Source organism: Amblyomma mixtum, chromosome 3 (assembly GCF_055824585.1).
Source record: "Amblyomma mixtum isolate Tamu chromosome 3, ASM5582458v1, whole genome shotgun sequence".
NCBI lineage: Eukaryota > Metazoa > Arthropoda > Arachnida > Ixodida > Ixodidae > Amblyomma > Amblyomma mixtum.
This window is the reverse complement of record NC_143014.1, coordinates 27,730,685-27,749,681: the sequence shown is the minus strand read 5'-3', so window position 1 is coordinate 27,749,681 and position 18,997 is coordinate 27,730,685. Positions and strand designations below refer to the sequence as shown.

At 50.8% G+C, this 18,997-nt stretch overlaps 1 protein-coding gene across 1 annotated transcript in view; it reads left to right on the top strand.

Moving 5' to 3' along the window:
- Positions 1-18,997, top strand: part of LOC149349505 (cell adhesion molecule Dscam1-like) — a 522,475-nt gene that overhangs the window by 402,882 nt on the left and 100,596 nt on the right. Inside the window, exons 7-8 of the mRNA XM_089578475.1 lie at positions 3,983-4,252; positions 4,856-5,266. Coding sequence (XP_089434601.1) covers positions 3,983-4,252; positions 4,856-5,266 — 681 coding nt within the window. The remainder of the gene's footprint in view (positions 1-3,982; positions 4,253-4,855; positions 5,267-18,997) is intronic.

Genomic DNA, 18,997 nt, shown 5'->3' with positions numbered 1-18,997 from the left:
GAATCGATTCAACGATTTATAATAGCCCTTTTTCCGCATAGCATTGTCAGTGGTGCAGTACATCAGAATACAGCTAAGACGTGCTAACTAGCTGGCTGGTGAACTAATAGTGAGCATTTAACTTTTTAACTATTACTGTTAGGCTCCTAATAATTGAGAGGCGTGTAGCCCGCCATAATTAATATCTATATCAGCTTTTAGAACTTGGGAAACGTGCTTATCCTCGGCGCTGTGGCCCAGCAAATTTTGGCTACATCGGGCTAAACTACATGCGCTATAGAGAAGCTTGCAAGCAAAGAAACTCTTCCAGTGCACGTAACTTGTTGAAATAGCCAGACTTTGTTGAGCCACAGCACCAAGGGTAATCGTGTTTTCGAAATTCTAAAAACTGTTATGGATATTAATTATGGTGGGGGACACACCTGTCAATAATTAAGGAGCCTAACGCCATTACTTAAAATGTTAAGTATTCAATACTAGTTATTCAGCCTGCTAGTTAGCACGCCTTAGCTGTATTCTGATGCGCTAAGCCGCTGACAATGCTTTGCCGAAAAAAGCGCTCTTCTAACTCAGAAAGCCTATTTTTAAAAATTGTGTACAGTCCTAGGTGAAACACCCTATATACAGTCTTCGTAGATTAGTAAAAAGCACCTGACTCAGTCGAAACCTCAGCAGTCATGCAGCCATTGCGGAATCGGTGGGTAGAAGAGCCTTACGTAAAAATACTGGAGGATATCTATAAGAGCTGCACAGCTACTGTAGTCCTCCATAAAGTAAGCGATAAAATTCCAAAAGAAAGAGTGTCAGGCAGGAAAACACGATCTCGCCAATGCTATTCACCACCTGTTTACAGGAAGTGTTCCGAGGCCTGAATAGGGAAAAGCTGAGGATAAGAGTTAGTGGAGAATACCTTAGTAATCTGCGGTTCGCTGATTACATTGCCTTGCCAAATCACTCAGGAGATGAACTGCAAACCGTGATCAATGAGTTAGATAGGCAGACCATAACATTGGGTCTAAAATTAATATGCAGATGATTTAAATGATGTTCAGCAGTCTCGGAAGGGAACAGCAGTTTACGGTTGGTAGCGAGGCGTTGGAAGTGGTAAGAGAACACTTCTACTTAGGGCAGGTAGTGACTGCTGATCCGAATCACCAGAGCGAAATGACTAGAAGAATAAAAATTGGGTGGAGTGCATTTGGGAGATTCTTTCAGATCATGAATAGCAGTTTGCTCATATCCCTCATGAGAAAAGTATAAAACAACTGTGTCTTATCGGTACTCACCTATGGGGAAGAAACGTGGAGGATGACGGAAAGGGTTTAACTTAAGGACAACGCAGCGAGCTATGAAAAAGAAAATGATGGGTGTGATGTTAAGAGACAGGAAAAGGGCGGAGTGGGTCAGGGAACAAACGCGGGTTAATGACATTTTAGTCGAATTAACGAAGAACAAATGGGCTTGGGCAGGGCATGTAATGCGAAGGCAAGATAACCGATAGTTCTTAAGAGTAACGGGCTGTATTCCAAGAGATGGGAAGCTTAGCAGGGGGCGGAAGAAAGTTAGATGGGCGGAGGAGATTAAGAAGCTTGTGGGGATATGGTGGCCGCAGTTGGCACAGGACAGGGTTAATTGTTGAGATATGGAAGAAGCCTTTGCCCTACAGTGGGCGTAGTCATGATGTTGATGATGAATAGCAGCGTTTCGCATGGCACAAATTTCACTTCTAAACTAGTAAAGCAAGCTAATCAAAAGAAGCTATCAATCCCAGCGCTTTGTTGCTGACATTTGATAATGTTTCGTGCGCTGTACCAGCAATTTTTAGGTACTTTGCTGAATAGGTCGCCGACATCTGCACTGTTGGCAAAACAAATCCAGGATTCTTTTACATCAATTTTTATTCTGAGGCAACTATGGAATATTGTAAGGTACTGTAATGGAAATATTGACGGTAATGGCCCATTCTTCCGATGCGTAGCAAAAGCTTTCTTTTAAAATTTGACCACCGCTCTCATTAAGTAGTTAAGACTGCAATATAAAACCAGTAGGGAGCGTTTTTGGCGATAGCAAAAAAACGTTAATAAGCAAAAACAAAAACAAGCCTGCCGAGGGAACATCTGTGGATATATTGATTGTTATAATCTTACGATAAATAAAGTTAAATCTTACGACAATAAGTTAAATCTTACGACATCTGAAACAATTGCGCTCATAAAATATTTGCCGTTGAAAATTGCGCTTGTCCAGAACTCCTGGGTGTTTTCTCGGGAGCTTGTTGAAAGCTGCACGCATTATCGACTATTACCACACGATTTTCGCGGTGATTTTTTTTTTCGGTCAATTTAACTTTATTCTTTTGAAGCGTGAAGCAAGTGAGCAAGCACAGCCGAGCTCAATGTGGCACTTGGTGAATGTGAAAAGGCCATTAAAACCCTCGTGTGGTGAAAAGAATATCAGGCAGGTCACAGCCGAAGCGTTTGTCAAATATCACACGTGTGCGCGATTTTCTCCTTCTGACAATAGGCAAAAAAAAATAAATTAGGGCAAGTTTGGTTTGGTTTGGTTTATGGGGTTTAACGTCCCAAAGCGGCTAAGGCTAAATTTAAAGATACCTCTACAAGCGTCCTGAACAGCTCCCCAGGACACAAACGGGAACGCAGCAACTTTTATCGATGCTAGCTTTGAGCAGCACTTTGCCTGAGTTGTATCACAAAAGAACAAAGCTTATTTCTACTGTCGTTTTCAGTTTATGAATAATTAGCAGTTCTACTGCTGCTATGTCACTGTTCACGGATTGTTATAAAAATAAAAATACTCCACAGCAGCTACATTCGAGTTTTTTCACAGAATTAATCAGATGAAAGAAAAAAACACAACCTTTTTCTTTTGTCAAATTCTACTTTTGTAGATATTTTACATCGCCAATACCCAGTACGATGTAAGTTCGCACACCTGCCTGGTCTCTCTTAACCTCTTCATTTTAACGCAGAACAAAATATTTCGAGAAGGTTCGCCTTGTCAACTTCACGTTTATTACTCAGCGCGTGCAACCGAATATTATACTAATTACATACTCTGTTCAGAAAGAACCCCCCCCCCCCCTCCTTTTCCAATTCCTTTCTATTGTTGCGAAAATATTGTTTATCCACAAAGCTGCAGGTGCCAAATATTTTTTATAAAGAATTCAGGCTATACAGGCTTTCTGCTCCACGTTGTCAATGTGTGTGCTCAGCGTCTCGGTGCGTCTGCGAGAGAAAGCGATGTATTGTTTAGCATCGCGGTCTGTAGACGCTGCTTGGGATAAAGCGCGAAGGATTGCCACCACGACTGGTGATTTACAGCAGCAGCCGCGTTCATATTTTATTCCGCAGCCCAAACAGCAGCCGTAATTCGATCAGTGAGTGGCACCCAGAGATACTTTCTTTCGCCAGTAACTTTGCGAAAAGACAGCTCTCTGGATCCGTTTGCAGCTTCAGTGACGTCGCTGTGTTTTGTGCTTGCTTTTGCTCTACCAGGCAGCAGCAATGATATCCTGGCCTCACTTCAGCTTCTTCTCCTTCCCCAGAGCAGGAACGGTGCTCCACGCTTCGATGGATAAAAGTTACCTGCTATCGTGTGATACTCGCCACCTAATATGAACAACACAGTATATGCGGAAATGTTAAGCTTAAACGAATGAATATTTTATCTACCGTAGGGCAGCCATACGGTTACAAAACATTGTCGCGCAGACTTCTCAAATGTTCTTAGTTCGAAGGAGACACCTCCGGAGCCTCAAGGTCGACTGTAGAGAAAGATGGGCTGCCTTAATGTACATATTGATGTTAGAGGAATGCAAATTGTACTTTTGTGCATGTTCTGTCTGAGTGACATCAACAGCGGTGATGACTCACTGCACTATTCCGGCCTCTGCGACATTCCAGAGGCACCACACGAACCTTGGCGCTAAGCGTCCCTCATTCGAAGGCCGCTTCTCACGCAGCGCCCCTGCGAGCCGAGATCATGCCCAAGCGGCTGACGGTGCGCAGCGGTGACGACGTGACGGTGAACTGCACGTACGCCGGCGGGCCCGTGCACTCGGTGCACTGGCTCAAGGACCAGCGGCCCCTGCTCACCGACCACCGAGTGCGCCAGCTGGGCCGTCTGGTGCTGCACGTGAGCGGGTTCCGGCGCGCCGACGCCGGCATGTACCAGTGCTTCGTCGCCAACGACGCCGACTCGGCGCAGGGACACGCCCTGCTCCTCATCGAAGGTATGCTCATCGTCCTTGCCCAGAGCGTGTTTCCAAGCGGCAGCCAGTATTACTCCGCTGGGCTCGCACTTGATACATGAAAGGGTACCTGTCTATTTCTAGCACCAGTTATCTTCTGTGTCTATATCTAGCGTCAGCTATCTTCTAGATCCCAAAGGTCGAACGCTGAGGGATTAGTATGAACAGGATTGACCCAGCAAAACTGCGTGCAGGATAATGTCGAGCTGCGCGACCGATTCCAGACATACCATGGTCATCACAAGTGCTGTTCATCGCGAGTTCTGCGCGACGCCAGCGTTCCAAATGGGGGGACCAGGGGGCTACAGCCTCGCGATATGGCGCAGGGTCGAGATCTCACGACAGCACTCACTGGGTTTGGCTGGCACGTAAATGACACTACTCGGGCCTGGCCTCCCGCCTTCTTCAATTTCCTCCAGGCACTGAACTGTACTCCAAATGGTGACAGTGGCCGTTGAGTGAGTGCTCGGTGGTGTCAGGTGTGCCACAAACCCTGTCTTTGATTCACGGTGTGGCCAAAACCTCAACCAATGCATGCGGTGACACGCAACAGCCGCAGCTACTGAATCGGCGCTCCTCTCGCAGAGGTGGCCCCGGCGCTGCCGGACGTGTTCACGGCCCAGGTGCATGAGCCGGGCCAAGGCGTCTCCCTGCGCTGCACGGCGACCGGGTCGCCGCTGCCCCAGGTCTCTTGGCTGGTGGACGGCGAGCCGTTGGCCGAGCGGCGGGACGTGCAGCGCGGCGACTTCGTGCAGCCCGACGGCGCCTTCGTGGTCAGCTACGTGAACATCAGTGCGCTCGCGGTGACCGACGGCGGCGACTACACGTGCGTGGCACGCAACGAGGTGGGCGCCGCGCGACACACGGCGCGCCTGAGCGTCACGGGCCCGCCCTTCATCCGGCCCGCGCGCAACCTGACCGTGGTGGCCGGCCGACCGCTCACCCTCACCTGCCCCGTCGTCGGCCACCCCATCGACGCCGTGCACGTCGAGAGAGGCGAGTGTTTCTGCCGCCCCCTGCTTCCTGCCCTTCTGTAGACATTCCGAGTGCTGGAAACCTAGACTCTCGGTTGAACCGGGTATAGGATTGCGTTGTCAGTGGTGCAGGAGCAATTCAGAGACACGCCACCTGCTGACACGCTTCAACCTTGAGAAGTGTACAGTGTACAGAGCTGGACTTGAGCCTGAGTGGGCATGCGTTTTTAAATGCATATTGTACATAATACACGTAGCGAGAGCCGCATGGAGCTGTCCAGATTACAGCACAGAATGCGAGTTGAGCGAGGAGAGAAAAAAAATAGACATTTTGGCAGCTGACAGCTCGGCATAAGGCTGCGTCAAAAACCCCTGGCTGTATTACTGGACTGTAGGCATTTTATATGCGCGTGGCCCATGTCTGTGATTTTCGGAAGGCCGGAACCCAAATAACAGCGAGAAATTTACTTGTTGCCGTGCAGCCTGTAGAGGTGTATTTGACGACGAAATTATTACATTTACCTAACCCATTCATTCTTATCTGTCACACTGCACGCCGAATAATTTCTATGTGCAGCTCTGATCGCTCTCCGCTAATTATGCCGGATGTTTCTCTTAAGACATTCCGCAGTTTTAAAAATTGGCTTTTTGAGTTAGAAAAGCGAACGTTTTCGGCATAGCCCTGTCAACGGTGTATCGCATCAGAATACAGGTAAGACATGCTAACTAGCAGGCTGGTTAACTAATACTGAAGGTTTAACTTTTAAACTAGTACATTAGTGTCATTTTTATCAAGATGCGCGTAGCGTCCCGTAAGTAATGTCCATATAAGTTTTTTTTTTTAATTGTGAAAACACAGCTGTCCTCGGCGCGATGGCCCAACAAATTTTGTCTATGTCGGCGAGCTGCGCGCACTGGAGGAGTTGCTTTGCCTACAAGCTTCTCGAAAGCACATGTATTTTGGCGCGATGAAGCAAAAAATTTGTTGGACCTCAGCCCCGAGGGCAACTGCGTTTTCGAAATTCTAAAAACTGATATGCATGTTATTTACAATGAGCTGCACGCCTCTCAATAAAAAAGGAGACTAAGACCGATAATTAAAATTTAGCTAATCAATGTTAGTTAACAAGCCTAGTAACTAGCATGTCTCCGCTGTATTCTGATGCGCTACACCGCTGCCAATGCTGTGACGCAAAAAGCGCCCTTCAAACTCAGAAAGCCCTTTTTTTTTAAATAGCAGAACGCCTTAGGTGAAACACCCCTCAGCAAGCTTAAAGCAGTGACTTTCAGCTGATACTACAGAATTCACCAGCCCACGCTATAGTGGATTGCTGGGGCTTAGTTCAGCTGACTGCAGGGGCATCCACTCAGTTGCCTAGAGCGGGCGTGCTACGTGCTCCCTGGTGCCCCAAAGACGCCGCTCGTTGCCCCCTGGGTTCGTGATGGCTAATTTCTGAGCACTCTACGACTCGCTGACTTCCTTCACGTGCCAGGCGTCGCCACTCGTTGTTGTGCACTCAGTCAGCTGCCAGAAGCACTCTTTTAGTGAGAGGCGAAATGGGAAAGCTTGCTACATGAGTCAGGAGGATGTCTTTCGTGAGCTGTAGACAAGCGCGTGAAGGTGCATAACAAATTCCGCGTATAGGACTTTGAACTGACGTGACACTTCATGAGCATGGGAGTGAAGCACTGCCACTGCAACTCCTGCGCTCATTGCAGACTTCGCTACATGTTCCTGTGATGCAACAAGTTACGATGCCGCTGAAAAAGCGCATTATTAGTTTCGAACTTTAAACCTCCGCGCTTTTACTTGAAGTTATGCCCGGTTACGTGCTGAGGCTGTTTGCAAGTACTATTCCCTAGACGCGACACATCCTGATATCTCGCCCTTCTGGCGGCGGTTATCCCTTGCTCCGAGAATAATTTACTCTATATTTTCAGTCTTACGCATTCAAGCCGCAGTTACTTCGGCCTGGTCGCTTCATATCTGCCCCAGCAAGAAGTGAAGCGCTTCTAGCTGCAATACGAATGACTTCTGTCGCAGTCACGTTTTAAAAGTTTCTTCTTTCGATTTTATCCGATCACCTCCGCATTTTGGCTGTCCGCAAGAGCGGGTGACAAATTATCCGAGCCAGTCACAAAAACCGACCCGACAAAGCTACTGGAGCGGTCGGCCTTTCGCGGTGCGGATAGACCTGAAGTAGCCTAGAGCCAAAAACAGCGCAGACTCGGCGCGAAAACAAAGAACAGGAAAAAAGAGAAAAAATGCATTGTGGGTAGCGATGAGCTTTTTGCAATTCTAATCGCGCTTTCTCTCTCTCTCTCTCTCTCTACCGCGCTGCTTTCACCTGATTGGCGGCTGGAAGAAATTTGCATTCCTCCGTAGCGTCCAACTGTCGAACCGTGTCTGAAGCACTCTGGACCGCTGGAGAGAAGAAAAAAATAAATCCGCAAATGAAACAGAAAAAAAGTATCAAAGTCGGGCGAGTGTATCGAAGTATTCTCCCCTTCCTCTCGTTACGCTTCCGAGAAGAGATCCGCGAATTAGTGGAGGTCGGGTATTGAGCCACGCTGCAACGGTGTCGCCGAAGCTCGCACTGTCCGCGCCGGTGGAGAACCTTCGTGTGGGCGCTTTCACTATCCGTCCTTTACCCGAAGCAAATGACTGGTGAGGTGTAAGTTTGAAAAATAAAACAGAAACCTGCAGACAGAGGGTAAGGGTAATGTTTCGCTGGAGTCGTGCCTCTTTCTTTTGTTCTTGCAGTTTTATTTAAAGAATGAAATGAAACACGTCGACACTCGAGGCAAACTTTGCCAACATTTGCGGTTCAATTTTTAAAACCGCGCATGACGGTGCAGAAGGAAGAATGTCACTGGCAGCTGACCCAATATGCCAGTATTGCTGGCCGAGCGCCGATTGGGCTAGTCTTGTCGCGCGCTCCTTCGAGGACTTCTGCTGTGAGCGCGCGGGTACCTGCGCTGTGTGTGGCTCTTCGCAATCTTTTTCAAAGAAATAAAAAATGCCGACGAAGTATGGCTAACGCCGGAAAGAGTGATCGAGGTCATGTCCTATGTCTGCAAGCAAGAAGCAAAATTACGCATTGCCGGAGCAGCTACATAGTAGCGTTCAGTCGAGGATGGTTATTATGGCAGACATTTTTCTCATCCGGGGTATACGTAGTTACCACAGCAGAATTCTTGTTTGACGTTATGGCGGACATGTTGAAGTTCGACGTAGGCTTTGAAGACGACCACCAGCATAGGAGCTGTTTGTTGTACTGGCCTATGCTACCTCGCCCCTTACACAGGTGTGAGGGAACTGAGCTCTTTTTCAGATGCATTCGTTTCAGTGCTCCACACACCCTCTAGAAAGTCCCCAAACAGTCCACTCAGTGAACACCGAAACGAGAAGGCTTGACTCCAGAGACAGCTCAACACGAAAATCGCGACAAAAAAAAAAACATCACTTTTTGTTTTGCATTGTGCTGATGTCTTCAGGCAGCATGGTGTGTTAAGTGTGGCTGTGTTTTCCATTATTCCGCGACATCTTTCAACAAACGGCATGTGTCATGGTGCTAAAGCCACATACCGCGCTTTCCTCACAATGGCCTGGCACTCGACAATTTAGATTGCAAAAACGCGTACCGCAGACTCCCAAAATACCAATCTGCGAAGGCTGAGCAAAGTTACAACAGTATATGTCTACGTTTCCCTCCTGCATTCAGTTTTTCTTTCATTTTGTGTGCGTAATGCGTCAGTGCTCGGCACATTTCGCAAAGCCATTTTTCGGCGTCTGCCATTTCCATGTGCAAGTCTTCAAACGACCCTTCTCCGTCCCACTTCGGCTGCCCACAATTTGCCCCGCGAGGCTTCCTCGGCGCTCCAGCCCGCCGCGAGTGCAAAGCTCGTGGACGTCGGCCGTTTCCTGATGTTCCGTTGCCTTTTTCGTCCGTCCTTGTTGGAGGAGAGGGCCTCATAGAATATTGCCACGTTTCCACAAGCAGCCACTAGGCGGCTGCTCTTCGCAAGTCGCGTGCACCGCCGAGTGAAAGAAGAAGAAGATCGGTTCCGGCTTCCTCTGGGTGCTCTTGGCTTGTTCTCCGGTGCCGTCCACGTCAACCATTAAAGCGTTTCGGTTACGAGCCCCAACGGCTACGTAACACTGGTGGAGGTGCATTCAAGATCCCATGTCCCGGACCTCTTCTCGAAGCGGTTCAGCGAGTCCCGACCGACTCCCGCTGGTGTCTACACCTGTTCATCGCAGCAGCCGCCGCGTTCACGGCCTCTCCCCAGAGTTCGGTCTCCTTCCCGACCGCCGCCCCGTTCAGCTTTATCCCATGGCGCAGGCGAGTTCCCCTCATCTAACCCTCCAGCAGCCCCGTGTACCGGCGAGTTTCCATGGCGCTCCTACTGAAGACGTCGACGACTGGCTTGAACAGTTTGAACGTGTGGCCAACTTTAATCAGTGGAGTTCTGCCATGAAGCTACGCAACGTATACTTCGCGCTGGAAGACGGCGCCAAAACCTGGTACGAGAACCGGGAGACCGGTCTTCAAAGCTGGGATGCCTTCCGCCAGCAGCTGCGCGATACGTTTTCCAGCCCCGACCGCCGCGACCGATCGCGCCGCCTCCTGGAAGCCCGTATCCAAAAGCCCAACGAGAGCGTCGCCATGTTTGCCGAAGACGTGACCCGTCTTTGTCGGCGGGCTGATCCCGACATGACGGAGACCGCGAAGTTGCGCCACCTGATGCAGGGCGTAAAAGAACATCTTTTTGCTGGTTTGGTGCGAAATCCCCCCCAGACCGTTGCCGACTTCATCAGTGAAGCAACCCTCATTGAGCGAGCCCTCCAGCAGCGTTCCCGACGAAACGAGTCTGCGTACGTTCAGCCCTTCAGCTCAGTGGCCGCTTCGTGCAGCGCCAGTGAACATTCCTCTTTGCGAGAGTTGATCCGAGACGTAGTTCGCGAGGAGCTCCGGAAACTCCACATCATCTCGCCTGATCCCGCACCCGCTGCCCTCACTGAAGTCGTGCGCGAGGAGATCCGGCAAGCGTTTGCACCGCCTCAGTTGCTGCCCGAGCCACGCCCTCTGAGTTACGCAGCAGCTGTCCGTCAGCCCGCGGTGCCTCCCGCGCAGCCTATCCCGTTCGACTCGCAGCCGCCGTCCGTACTGCCGCCACCCTCCTACCAGCGGCCACCGCAGCAGGGACTCGCCATGCAACCACCTGTCCGGAAGGCCGACATCTGGCGCACTCCTCGTCAGCGGCCGCTCTGCTTCCACTGCGGGGAAGCCGGCCACCTGTATCGGCGCTGCCCCTACCGTGAACTCGGGCTTCAGGGATTTTCACGTCACGCCCCGCGCCCACGGTTCGGTGAGCGACCTCGGGAAATCGAAGAATACCTTGCTGCCCAGCAGACTTCACCGAACGGCCGCCAACGGTCACCTTCTCCCGTCCGCTACTCGTCACCTAGCCGTCGTACTTTCAGCGATACGCTGAGGGGGCGGTCGCCAAGCCCACGCCGGGGAAACTGAAGGCGGCGACCTCAGGGGGGCAGGTTGCTGAAAAACGAAACCGACGTCCCGAAGACCCCCCCGTGACGACGCAGCGTGATTCCGTGACAGCGACGCCGCCGCAGCGTGACTCCGTGACTCCGAGCTTCCCTAATACCAATGACACAGCTAGCGCCGACCTTCCCGTGCTTGTTGACGGGCACCCAGTGACTGCTTTAGTAGATACAGGAGCAGACTTCTCAATAATAAGCAAGAATTTCGCGGATCGGCTCGCAAAAGTTCGGACTGAATGGCCTGGACCCCAAATTCGTACTGCTGGTGGCCACCTTATGACACCTTTAGGGCGTTGCACTGCACGAGTCACCATTGCCGACTCCGTGTTTGTTGCGGTTTTCGTTATTCTGCCCAACTGTTGCAAGGACCTCATCCTCGGCCTTGACTTCTTACGACAGCATGGTGCCGTCATTAACGTTCCTCGCCGTTTGGTCACGTTTTCACCGCCTGCACCGACTTCCGCAGACGCCGAACGACGCCACGCACCTTTGCGCATCCTTGACGCGGATGTAACCGTGCCGCCACGCTCATGTACTCTCGTTAGCGTCAGGTGCGACGACCAGTCCAGTGCTGCAGGGGTGGCCGAACAGAACACTGAGCTGCTGCTCCATCACGGCGTCTGTGTTGCCCGCGGTATCGTCCATCCGACCAACGGCCTCGCGGATGTACTCCTTACCAACTTCGGCAATGAGCGACAACGCATCGCCAAAGGGACCACGGTCGCCTACTTGGAAGATATCGCCGAAACTTCTGATTGCATCGCACTCCAGACCGGGACATCTGCCAGCCGACCGGCCCAATTCGCCCTCGATGTGAGCCCCGCTCTATCACCTACCGAGAAGGATCGACTTGTCGGGCTGCTCTCTCAGTTTCAAGACTGTTTCTCGTCTGCTTCCGCGGTCAAGCAGACGCCCCTCACCAAGCACCGCATAATAACCGACGAACGTATCCGACCAGTCCGACAGAACCCATACCGAGTGTCACCGCGGGAACGCGAAGTCATCGCTCAGCAGGTAGACGAAATGCTGAATGACGGTGTCATACAGCCATCGAGGAGTCCCTGGGCTTCACCTGTCGTCTTGGTTAAGAAGAAAGACGGCAGTCTGAGATTCTGTGTTGACTACCGCAAACTCAACCAGGTCACAAAAAAAGACGTCTACCCGCTACCACGCATTGATGACTCCTTGGACCGGCTGCGCCATGCGCGCTACTTCTCCTCGCTAGATCTCAAAAGCGGTTATTGGCAGATCGAAGTAGACGAACGGGACCGTGAGAAGACTGCGTTTGTCACGCCGGATGGACTATACGAGTTCAAGGTCCTACCGTTTGGATTGTGCTCCGCTCCAGCGACATTCCAGCGAATGATGGACGCAGTCTTATCCGGCCTTAAATGGCAAACTTGTTTAGTATATCTGGACGACGTTATTGTGTTTTCCCCAACGTTCGAGGAACACCTCCAACGCCTTTCCACCGTGCTACGGGCTATAAGATCTGCCGGCCTCACGTTAAAACCTGAAAAGTGCCACTTCGGTTACGAAGAGCTCCTGTTCCTGGGCCACGTCGTCAGCCGTCGAGGTGTTCAGCCCGATCCCGCCAAAACTGCAGCCGTCGCCAACTTCCCTACTCCATCCGACAAGAAGACAGTCCGGCGTTTTTTGGGACTCTGCGCCTATTACCGCCGATTCATTGCAAACTTTTCACGAATTGCTGCCCCGTTGACGCGTCTCACCCGAGATGATGTCACCTTCGCCTGGACAGAAGAACAGCAAAAGGCATTCGATGAATTACGGCACCGCTTGCAAACAACGCCTGTGCTTGCCCACTTCGATGCCCATGCCGAGACCCTGGTTCACACGGATGCAAGCAACGTAGGCCTCGGCGCTGTGCTCGTACAGTGGCAGGATGGCGCTGAGCGAGTCATCGCGTACGCTAGCCGGACTTTGTCTCGTGCTGAAACCAATTATTCCACCACCGAGAAAGAGTGCCTCGCTGTTGTCTGGGCAGTGATGAAATTTCGCCCGTATCTTTATGGCCGCCGCTTCCAGGTCGTGAGCGACCATCATTCTCTTTGCTGGTTGACGAACTTGCGCGATCCCTCCGGACGCCTTGCACGTTGGAGTTTACGTCTACAAGAGTTCGACATGACCATCGTGTATAAGTCCGGACGCCAGCACAACGACGCCGACTGCTTGTCCCGTTCGCCTATCCAGTCGACGAACGAAGACGAAGAGCCCGACTTCCCTCTTATCGCAACTGTCGACGCAGTCACTGTTTCGCAGCGCCAACGTGAGGACCCGGGACTCGCTCCACTCATCGACTTCCTGAAAGCGCGTACTACGGAAGTACCCCGTCCCTTCGCCAGAACGCACTCCTCGTTTTGTCTCCTAAACGACGTGCTCTACAAGATCAACTTCTCTCCCACGGGAAGGGATTATCATCTCCTCGTCGTGCCAGACACTCTCCGCGACGAAGTCTTGCAGGCATGTCATGATGAGCCCACCGCCGGTCATCTCGGCTATGCTCGAACTTTGGCTCGCATTCAAAAGAGTTTTTACTGGCCCAAACTTGCGGCGGCAGTGCGCCACTATGTACGAACGTGCCACGATTGCCAGCGACGGAAAATACCGTCTGTAAGGCCAGCTGGTTTACTGCAGCCTGTCCAAGTGCCCAGACTTCCATTCGAGCAGGTTGGCATGGACTTGTTGGGCCCTTTTCCAACTTCTTCCTCGGGCAACCGGTGGATAATAGTCGCTACCGATTACCTCACGCGCTATGCTGAAACAAAGGCCCTCGAACGAGGCACGGCAGCCGAAGCAGCGAAATTTTTCATCGAGCGCATCGTCCTCAGGCACGGCGCCCCGTCAGTCGTCATAACGGACCGAGGCACAGCTTTCACGGCCAAGCTGCTGGAATCCGTCATGCAGCTGAGTGGCACTACCCACCGTAAATCCACCGCCTACCATCCACAGACGAATGGCCTTACCGAACGTCTCAACAAAACTCTCGCCGACATGCTGTCTATGTACGTGGACGTTGAACATCGGTCTTGGGATGACATCCTACCGTACGTCACATTCGCGTACAATACGGCACAACAAGAGACAACGCGCATGACGCCCTTCTCTCTGTTGTATGGCCGCGAGGTGTCTACCATGCTAGAGGCCATGTTGCCCCATGACGGTCGTGACTCCGAAGCTGGTACCGAGGACTTTACTCAGCGCGCCGAAGAAGCACGACAGCTTGCGCGACTGCGCATCCGGAACCAGCAAGGCCGAGACGCTCGGCGTTACAATCACCGCCACCGAGTAGTGACCTTCGAACCGGACGACATGGTGTGGGTGTGGACTCCGATTCGACGCCGAGGGCTTTCCGAGAAACTGCTAAAGCAGTACTTCGGTCCGTACAGAGTGGTCCGTCAGCTCAGTGACGTCACATACGAACTTCTTCCAGACGGCTCTTCTACTTCTCATCGCCGCCAGCAGAAGCCCGAAGTCGTCCACGTAGTGCGAATGAAGCCGTACTTTTCGCGCGAGCACCGCTAGCAGCCTACCGCCACGCCATAACCACATGCTTCTTGTGACCGTTCATTTTCGCACCATCCTTGCTTACGAACTGCTTATTTTCTGCCATGTTCTTGTGAACTGCTTTTCTTACCTTCTTTTCTTGCGCATGCATCGGGTCGATGTTTTTTTTTTAGGGAGGGGGGTAATGCCACGTTTCCACAAGCAGCCACTAGGCGGCTGCTCTTCGCAAGTCGCGTGCACCGCCGAGTGAAAGAAGAAGAAGATCGGTTCCGGCTTCCTCTGGGTGCTCTTGGCTTGTTCTCCGGTGCCGTCCACGTCAACCATTAAAGCGTTTCGGTTACGAGCCCCAACGGCTACGTAACAATATGCGCATGGCAATTTTTCTTCTTCTTCTTCTACTTCTTCGTAGCGTCATTATCTTGGCCGGTAAAGGGCCGTGTCTCTCTCCAACAAACAGCGGATTGAAATCTGCCCTAATGTGTTTCAGATGGCGCTCTCCCAAGCTCAAATAAATTATGTATACTTATTATTAAGAAGGATCCAGAAGATTGTAATCAAAACACACATGTCGAACAGTCTTCCGAAGCCCGAGAGTAGACAATTAATCTCTGCCTTTCCCTCGTCTAAGGTACATCCTTGGCAAGCCATCAGTGTCAAGAGCTTCTTTGCAGCGATGCGCAGCCTGGTGCGTTAAGCGCACAAAACGTGCCAAGAAAAGGAATTAACACTTCTACACTTTGGAGTGCATTTCTCTCTATGTTTCTTTTCGAGGAAAACCTTTCTCTTCTTGCCCAGCCGCTCAAGATTCTATTCGGCCTTCTAAGTTTTGCAAACTCGAAGGCAATGGGCTGAAGTCGCACAGTCTGTTTGTCGTTTTTTTTTCTCGCTCTTTAGAACGCACACGCTTCCCTCCTGTTATCTTTTTTCAACACAGAAAGGTCACTCTCGCTACTCTCGGCTGTCTTTGATCAAAATTATAAGAAAGATACCAACAGGGAGACTGTACTTACATAAGTACCCGCAAAAGACAACCGATAGTAATCCTGTGCATGCAAGAAGCGGAGCAATAAATGTAGTTCGGTAACAAAAGCTGAAGGATTTACAAATTTGTGTGCCATTTCTAGTGCGAAACAGTGAAGCCAAGTACATACATTGAAAACAATTCAGTTTGACTTGAAAAAAGACGCGTTCTTGGTGACTCTAAATAATAAAAACAGAAAACAAAACAACATTCATCAAAGTGAGTGCTTCAAATGAAAACCATGCTTTTGCTATGCACCGCCTAGAGGCCAGCCCCGGTATCCTTAGCTCTTAGGATGATCCAGTTTCTTCCCTGCGCACCTTTTCAAAGAGCCTACCTTGATGTTATTGGCTGTTTAGTGGAAATAGCACGAGCCGACGAGAAAGACTTCGGGCGCGAGGCCTTATAAGAACACTTAAACCCAAAAAGGCAGACGGTTGGGTTTGAACGACTATAAACCAGGCTAAAAGCTGTGCTGTTGGTGCCATGACGAGCCAGTATGGTGCGCATCGTTGTCAACGAGCCCTTCTGTTCTACCGAAATACTACGGACAACTTTATTCTCCGTTTCTTGTTTCTACGAACACTTTAACACTCAATCCTTTACAAAAACGCACGCTTTCATTTGACTAGCCAGCAGCAAATGATGCCTAGTCTCAGGGAAAGGACCCTTTCGCTTCGCTGACAACTGGACGAACAGCTAACTATTTTCCTACTATTACAAAGTGACTTTGAAAGGCAAGCGCTGCTGTAATGCCATGAAGCACAGGGCCGCATTCGAAAGGCAGAGAACTGCAGTAGGGTGACGTAGTGTCCGAGACCCATACGGCCAATCAGTTACTTCACTCCGCAAAGGAAAAATCGCCCCAATTGTTTGTTTGTTTATTCGCATACTGCTCAGCATCAAGCAAGCAGTGATGGAGTGAAAACTTGTGAATTTTTATGCTGTAAAATTATAAAATCGCGAGACTGCGACTGCATGTATTTTCGGCTAGTAACCTCTGCTCTCCTGACACCCCACAGAAGTAAACGCGTTCCAGTGGAACTAGTTGCTCTTTGAAATTGTGTTTTATGTGCGCGCAGGGACTCCGTGTCGATTGCACGGGCATCGCCCCCGGTCGTTCAGGCAGAGCAGAAAAATCAGAAAGAGAATGGCGTATGGCAAACAAAAAAACCATTATTATCCGGGGCACCGCAATGCAGCGAAGCGGCTGGAAAGCATCTTTGGCTTCAGCCGAGAGAGAAACAAACGAGATGTCGAAGCACAAGTACCGGTGACCAAATTAAACTTTTCATTATGTTCTGTTGATTCAGGACAGGACACTGCGCTCAGGCCGCGGGTTGGAAAAACACCGCAAACAGAAGTTTTGGAGTTTCGCTTTATTCTTATCTTTCGCCATCACAGAGAGACACGCATCCCGCAAGTTGTTGCTCGGAGAGCTGCCGCGCGCGGTCTCATTTCTGCGATTGTAGTTATCGCTTGTGTTCGACCGGGCAGTGAGCAAACTTGGCCGCCTCCGCTGCGACCGAGAAAATGAACTTCTTTCAGCGCCGCCGCGGCACTGCGCCCCAAGGTGGACTAGCAATTGAAATATGATTTGCCCCCCACCACTGCGGCCGTCCGGCGGGCCGGCAAACTGTCAGCAGCCGGGGATGACGTTTTCGTTTCGCCAGCGCCCAGTTTCGATTCTGCTCGGCTTTGTGTCCGAGCGGTGTCTGCGTTATTAACGAAATCGAGTTCCTTTCTTTGGCTTTCCTCTTTGTTGATCACCTCGTTCCCGGAGAAGCGAAGGCTGCGCGGACCCCCGTGTTTTCCATTTTCGAGCACTCCCTTTGTCTCGCGGCGGGGGAACGACGCGGGACACCCCGGCATGGCAACTGCGCCCCGCGCTACGTTGATTGAAATGCATTAAAGTGTCAGGCGGCGCAGTGCTCCGCCCGGACGTTTGGACGTATTGATGGAGAGCCAGGCGTCGTTCGCGGACGGAAGCGAAGTTTGACTGCGTCTCTCTCCCACCTGCCCCCTTTCTCTCTCGGTTTACCTCGGCGTTGGCGAGTGCGCCCCCCCCCCCCCCCCCCCCCCCTTTCCCGAGCGCCAAGAACTGTTTTCTTCCCAGCCTCCCCCGCACCGCCGCCGTCGACCGATCACTCCGCCAGACAAGAGAATCCGCATGCATAACCCAATCGAGCGGACGTCGCTTCATTATGTCTTTTTTTTCTTCAGTTTACATTTCACAAGCGTGTGCGTCGCATGAGCCTCTTATTAAGAGGCAAAATAGATGCCAGTCCTGCGCATAGTTTTAAGTATTTGCGGTGTTTTACAGAAACCTCATCATTTGTTTCAGCAGAGAATGCTGATGTAGTGCAACTTCACCTTCTCCTAACGTGCATCCAAAAAATAATCGCCAGCAGCGGGTTCCAGTTTCTGACGGTCGCAGCAAGCTTTCAGTGAAGACAAAGCGCAGAAAAGTTCGTACAGCGCCATTTACATATACACCAAACTGCTCTTAGGGACAAAATAATATATAGCCCTATAGCGCTTTTTTTAAATGGCGGGTTTTCCTGTTCGACATGCATTCTTTTTTAGTGTGACTGAAACTACGACATCGCGAATTAATTCAGCTGCAGAACCAACCAGCCATATAGCGTAGTAAAAAACCTGCGCTCCTTTTGGAGCTACCGGGTATATTTGTTTTACTAACGGAAGCGCCGCGAATGCTAATGTTGGGCGCCGTGTGACTGAACTGAATGGCTCCCTCCTAGCATCTCTCCATTCCATCCCCCCTCTCACTTTTACAATTAAGCGTATGATAGAGAAGCGCAATCGGCAAAGCCAAGGGTTCTAAACCGACTTCTTTCACGTGTACCGACGAGAAAAAATAGCGACTAATACTACGTTCCACGCTCTGTAGTGTTTTTAACAGCCCTTTTCCTCCCGCTGAGTATGCTTTCTCGCTGCGACGCATGTCAGGCTGATGACAGACGGGCGCGGCCCTTTTCTTTCTGAACGACGTCACTCAAATGCCTCCGTCGATCCGCCGCTGTTGTGTAAATGTCTGTCCATCAGTGCACAGCAAAGGAGCTCTCGTGAGAGGACGTCAGAACTTGGGAACCCCCTGTCACGGCCTAGGAAAACGTGGGATCTGGTTTTATTTTCTGGCTTCCGTTCCGGAGCATGCGACGCTTTTTTCGACGAAGTTCATGCGGCAGAAAGCGTCGCAGCGGCGCGGTGCCCGGCTCGAGATACATGGAGCGAAGGAGCGGCGTCACGCCGTCACGTATCCCTCGACGCGAAAGAAAATGCGATCAACAAGTGACGAATATCACTGAGCGAGTAGGTCTTTGGGAGCAGCTACGCTGACGCTTGTGTTAAAATCACAAAGGGGTTCGTTTCGACACCATTGTACAAATTTTTGCACGAGTGCCTAGGTATCTATAAGGATTTGGCGTTCTCGAATGCATAACTCGCCTAATTTGGGATGCCCGCTCAGCCACGAATACCAGCGGTGCGGTTTTCTTTGACACCTTTCGCTTCAGGAAGGCAACAGACATTTCGATCCAATATTAGGTCATGTTCTCTCAAAAAAGCGACATTTCATGCATGATGAAGCACGATAACATTACCATGCCAAAATCACTGCA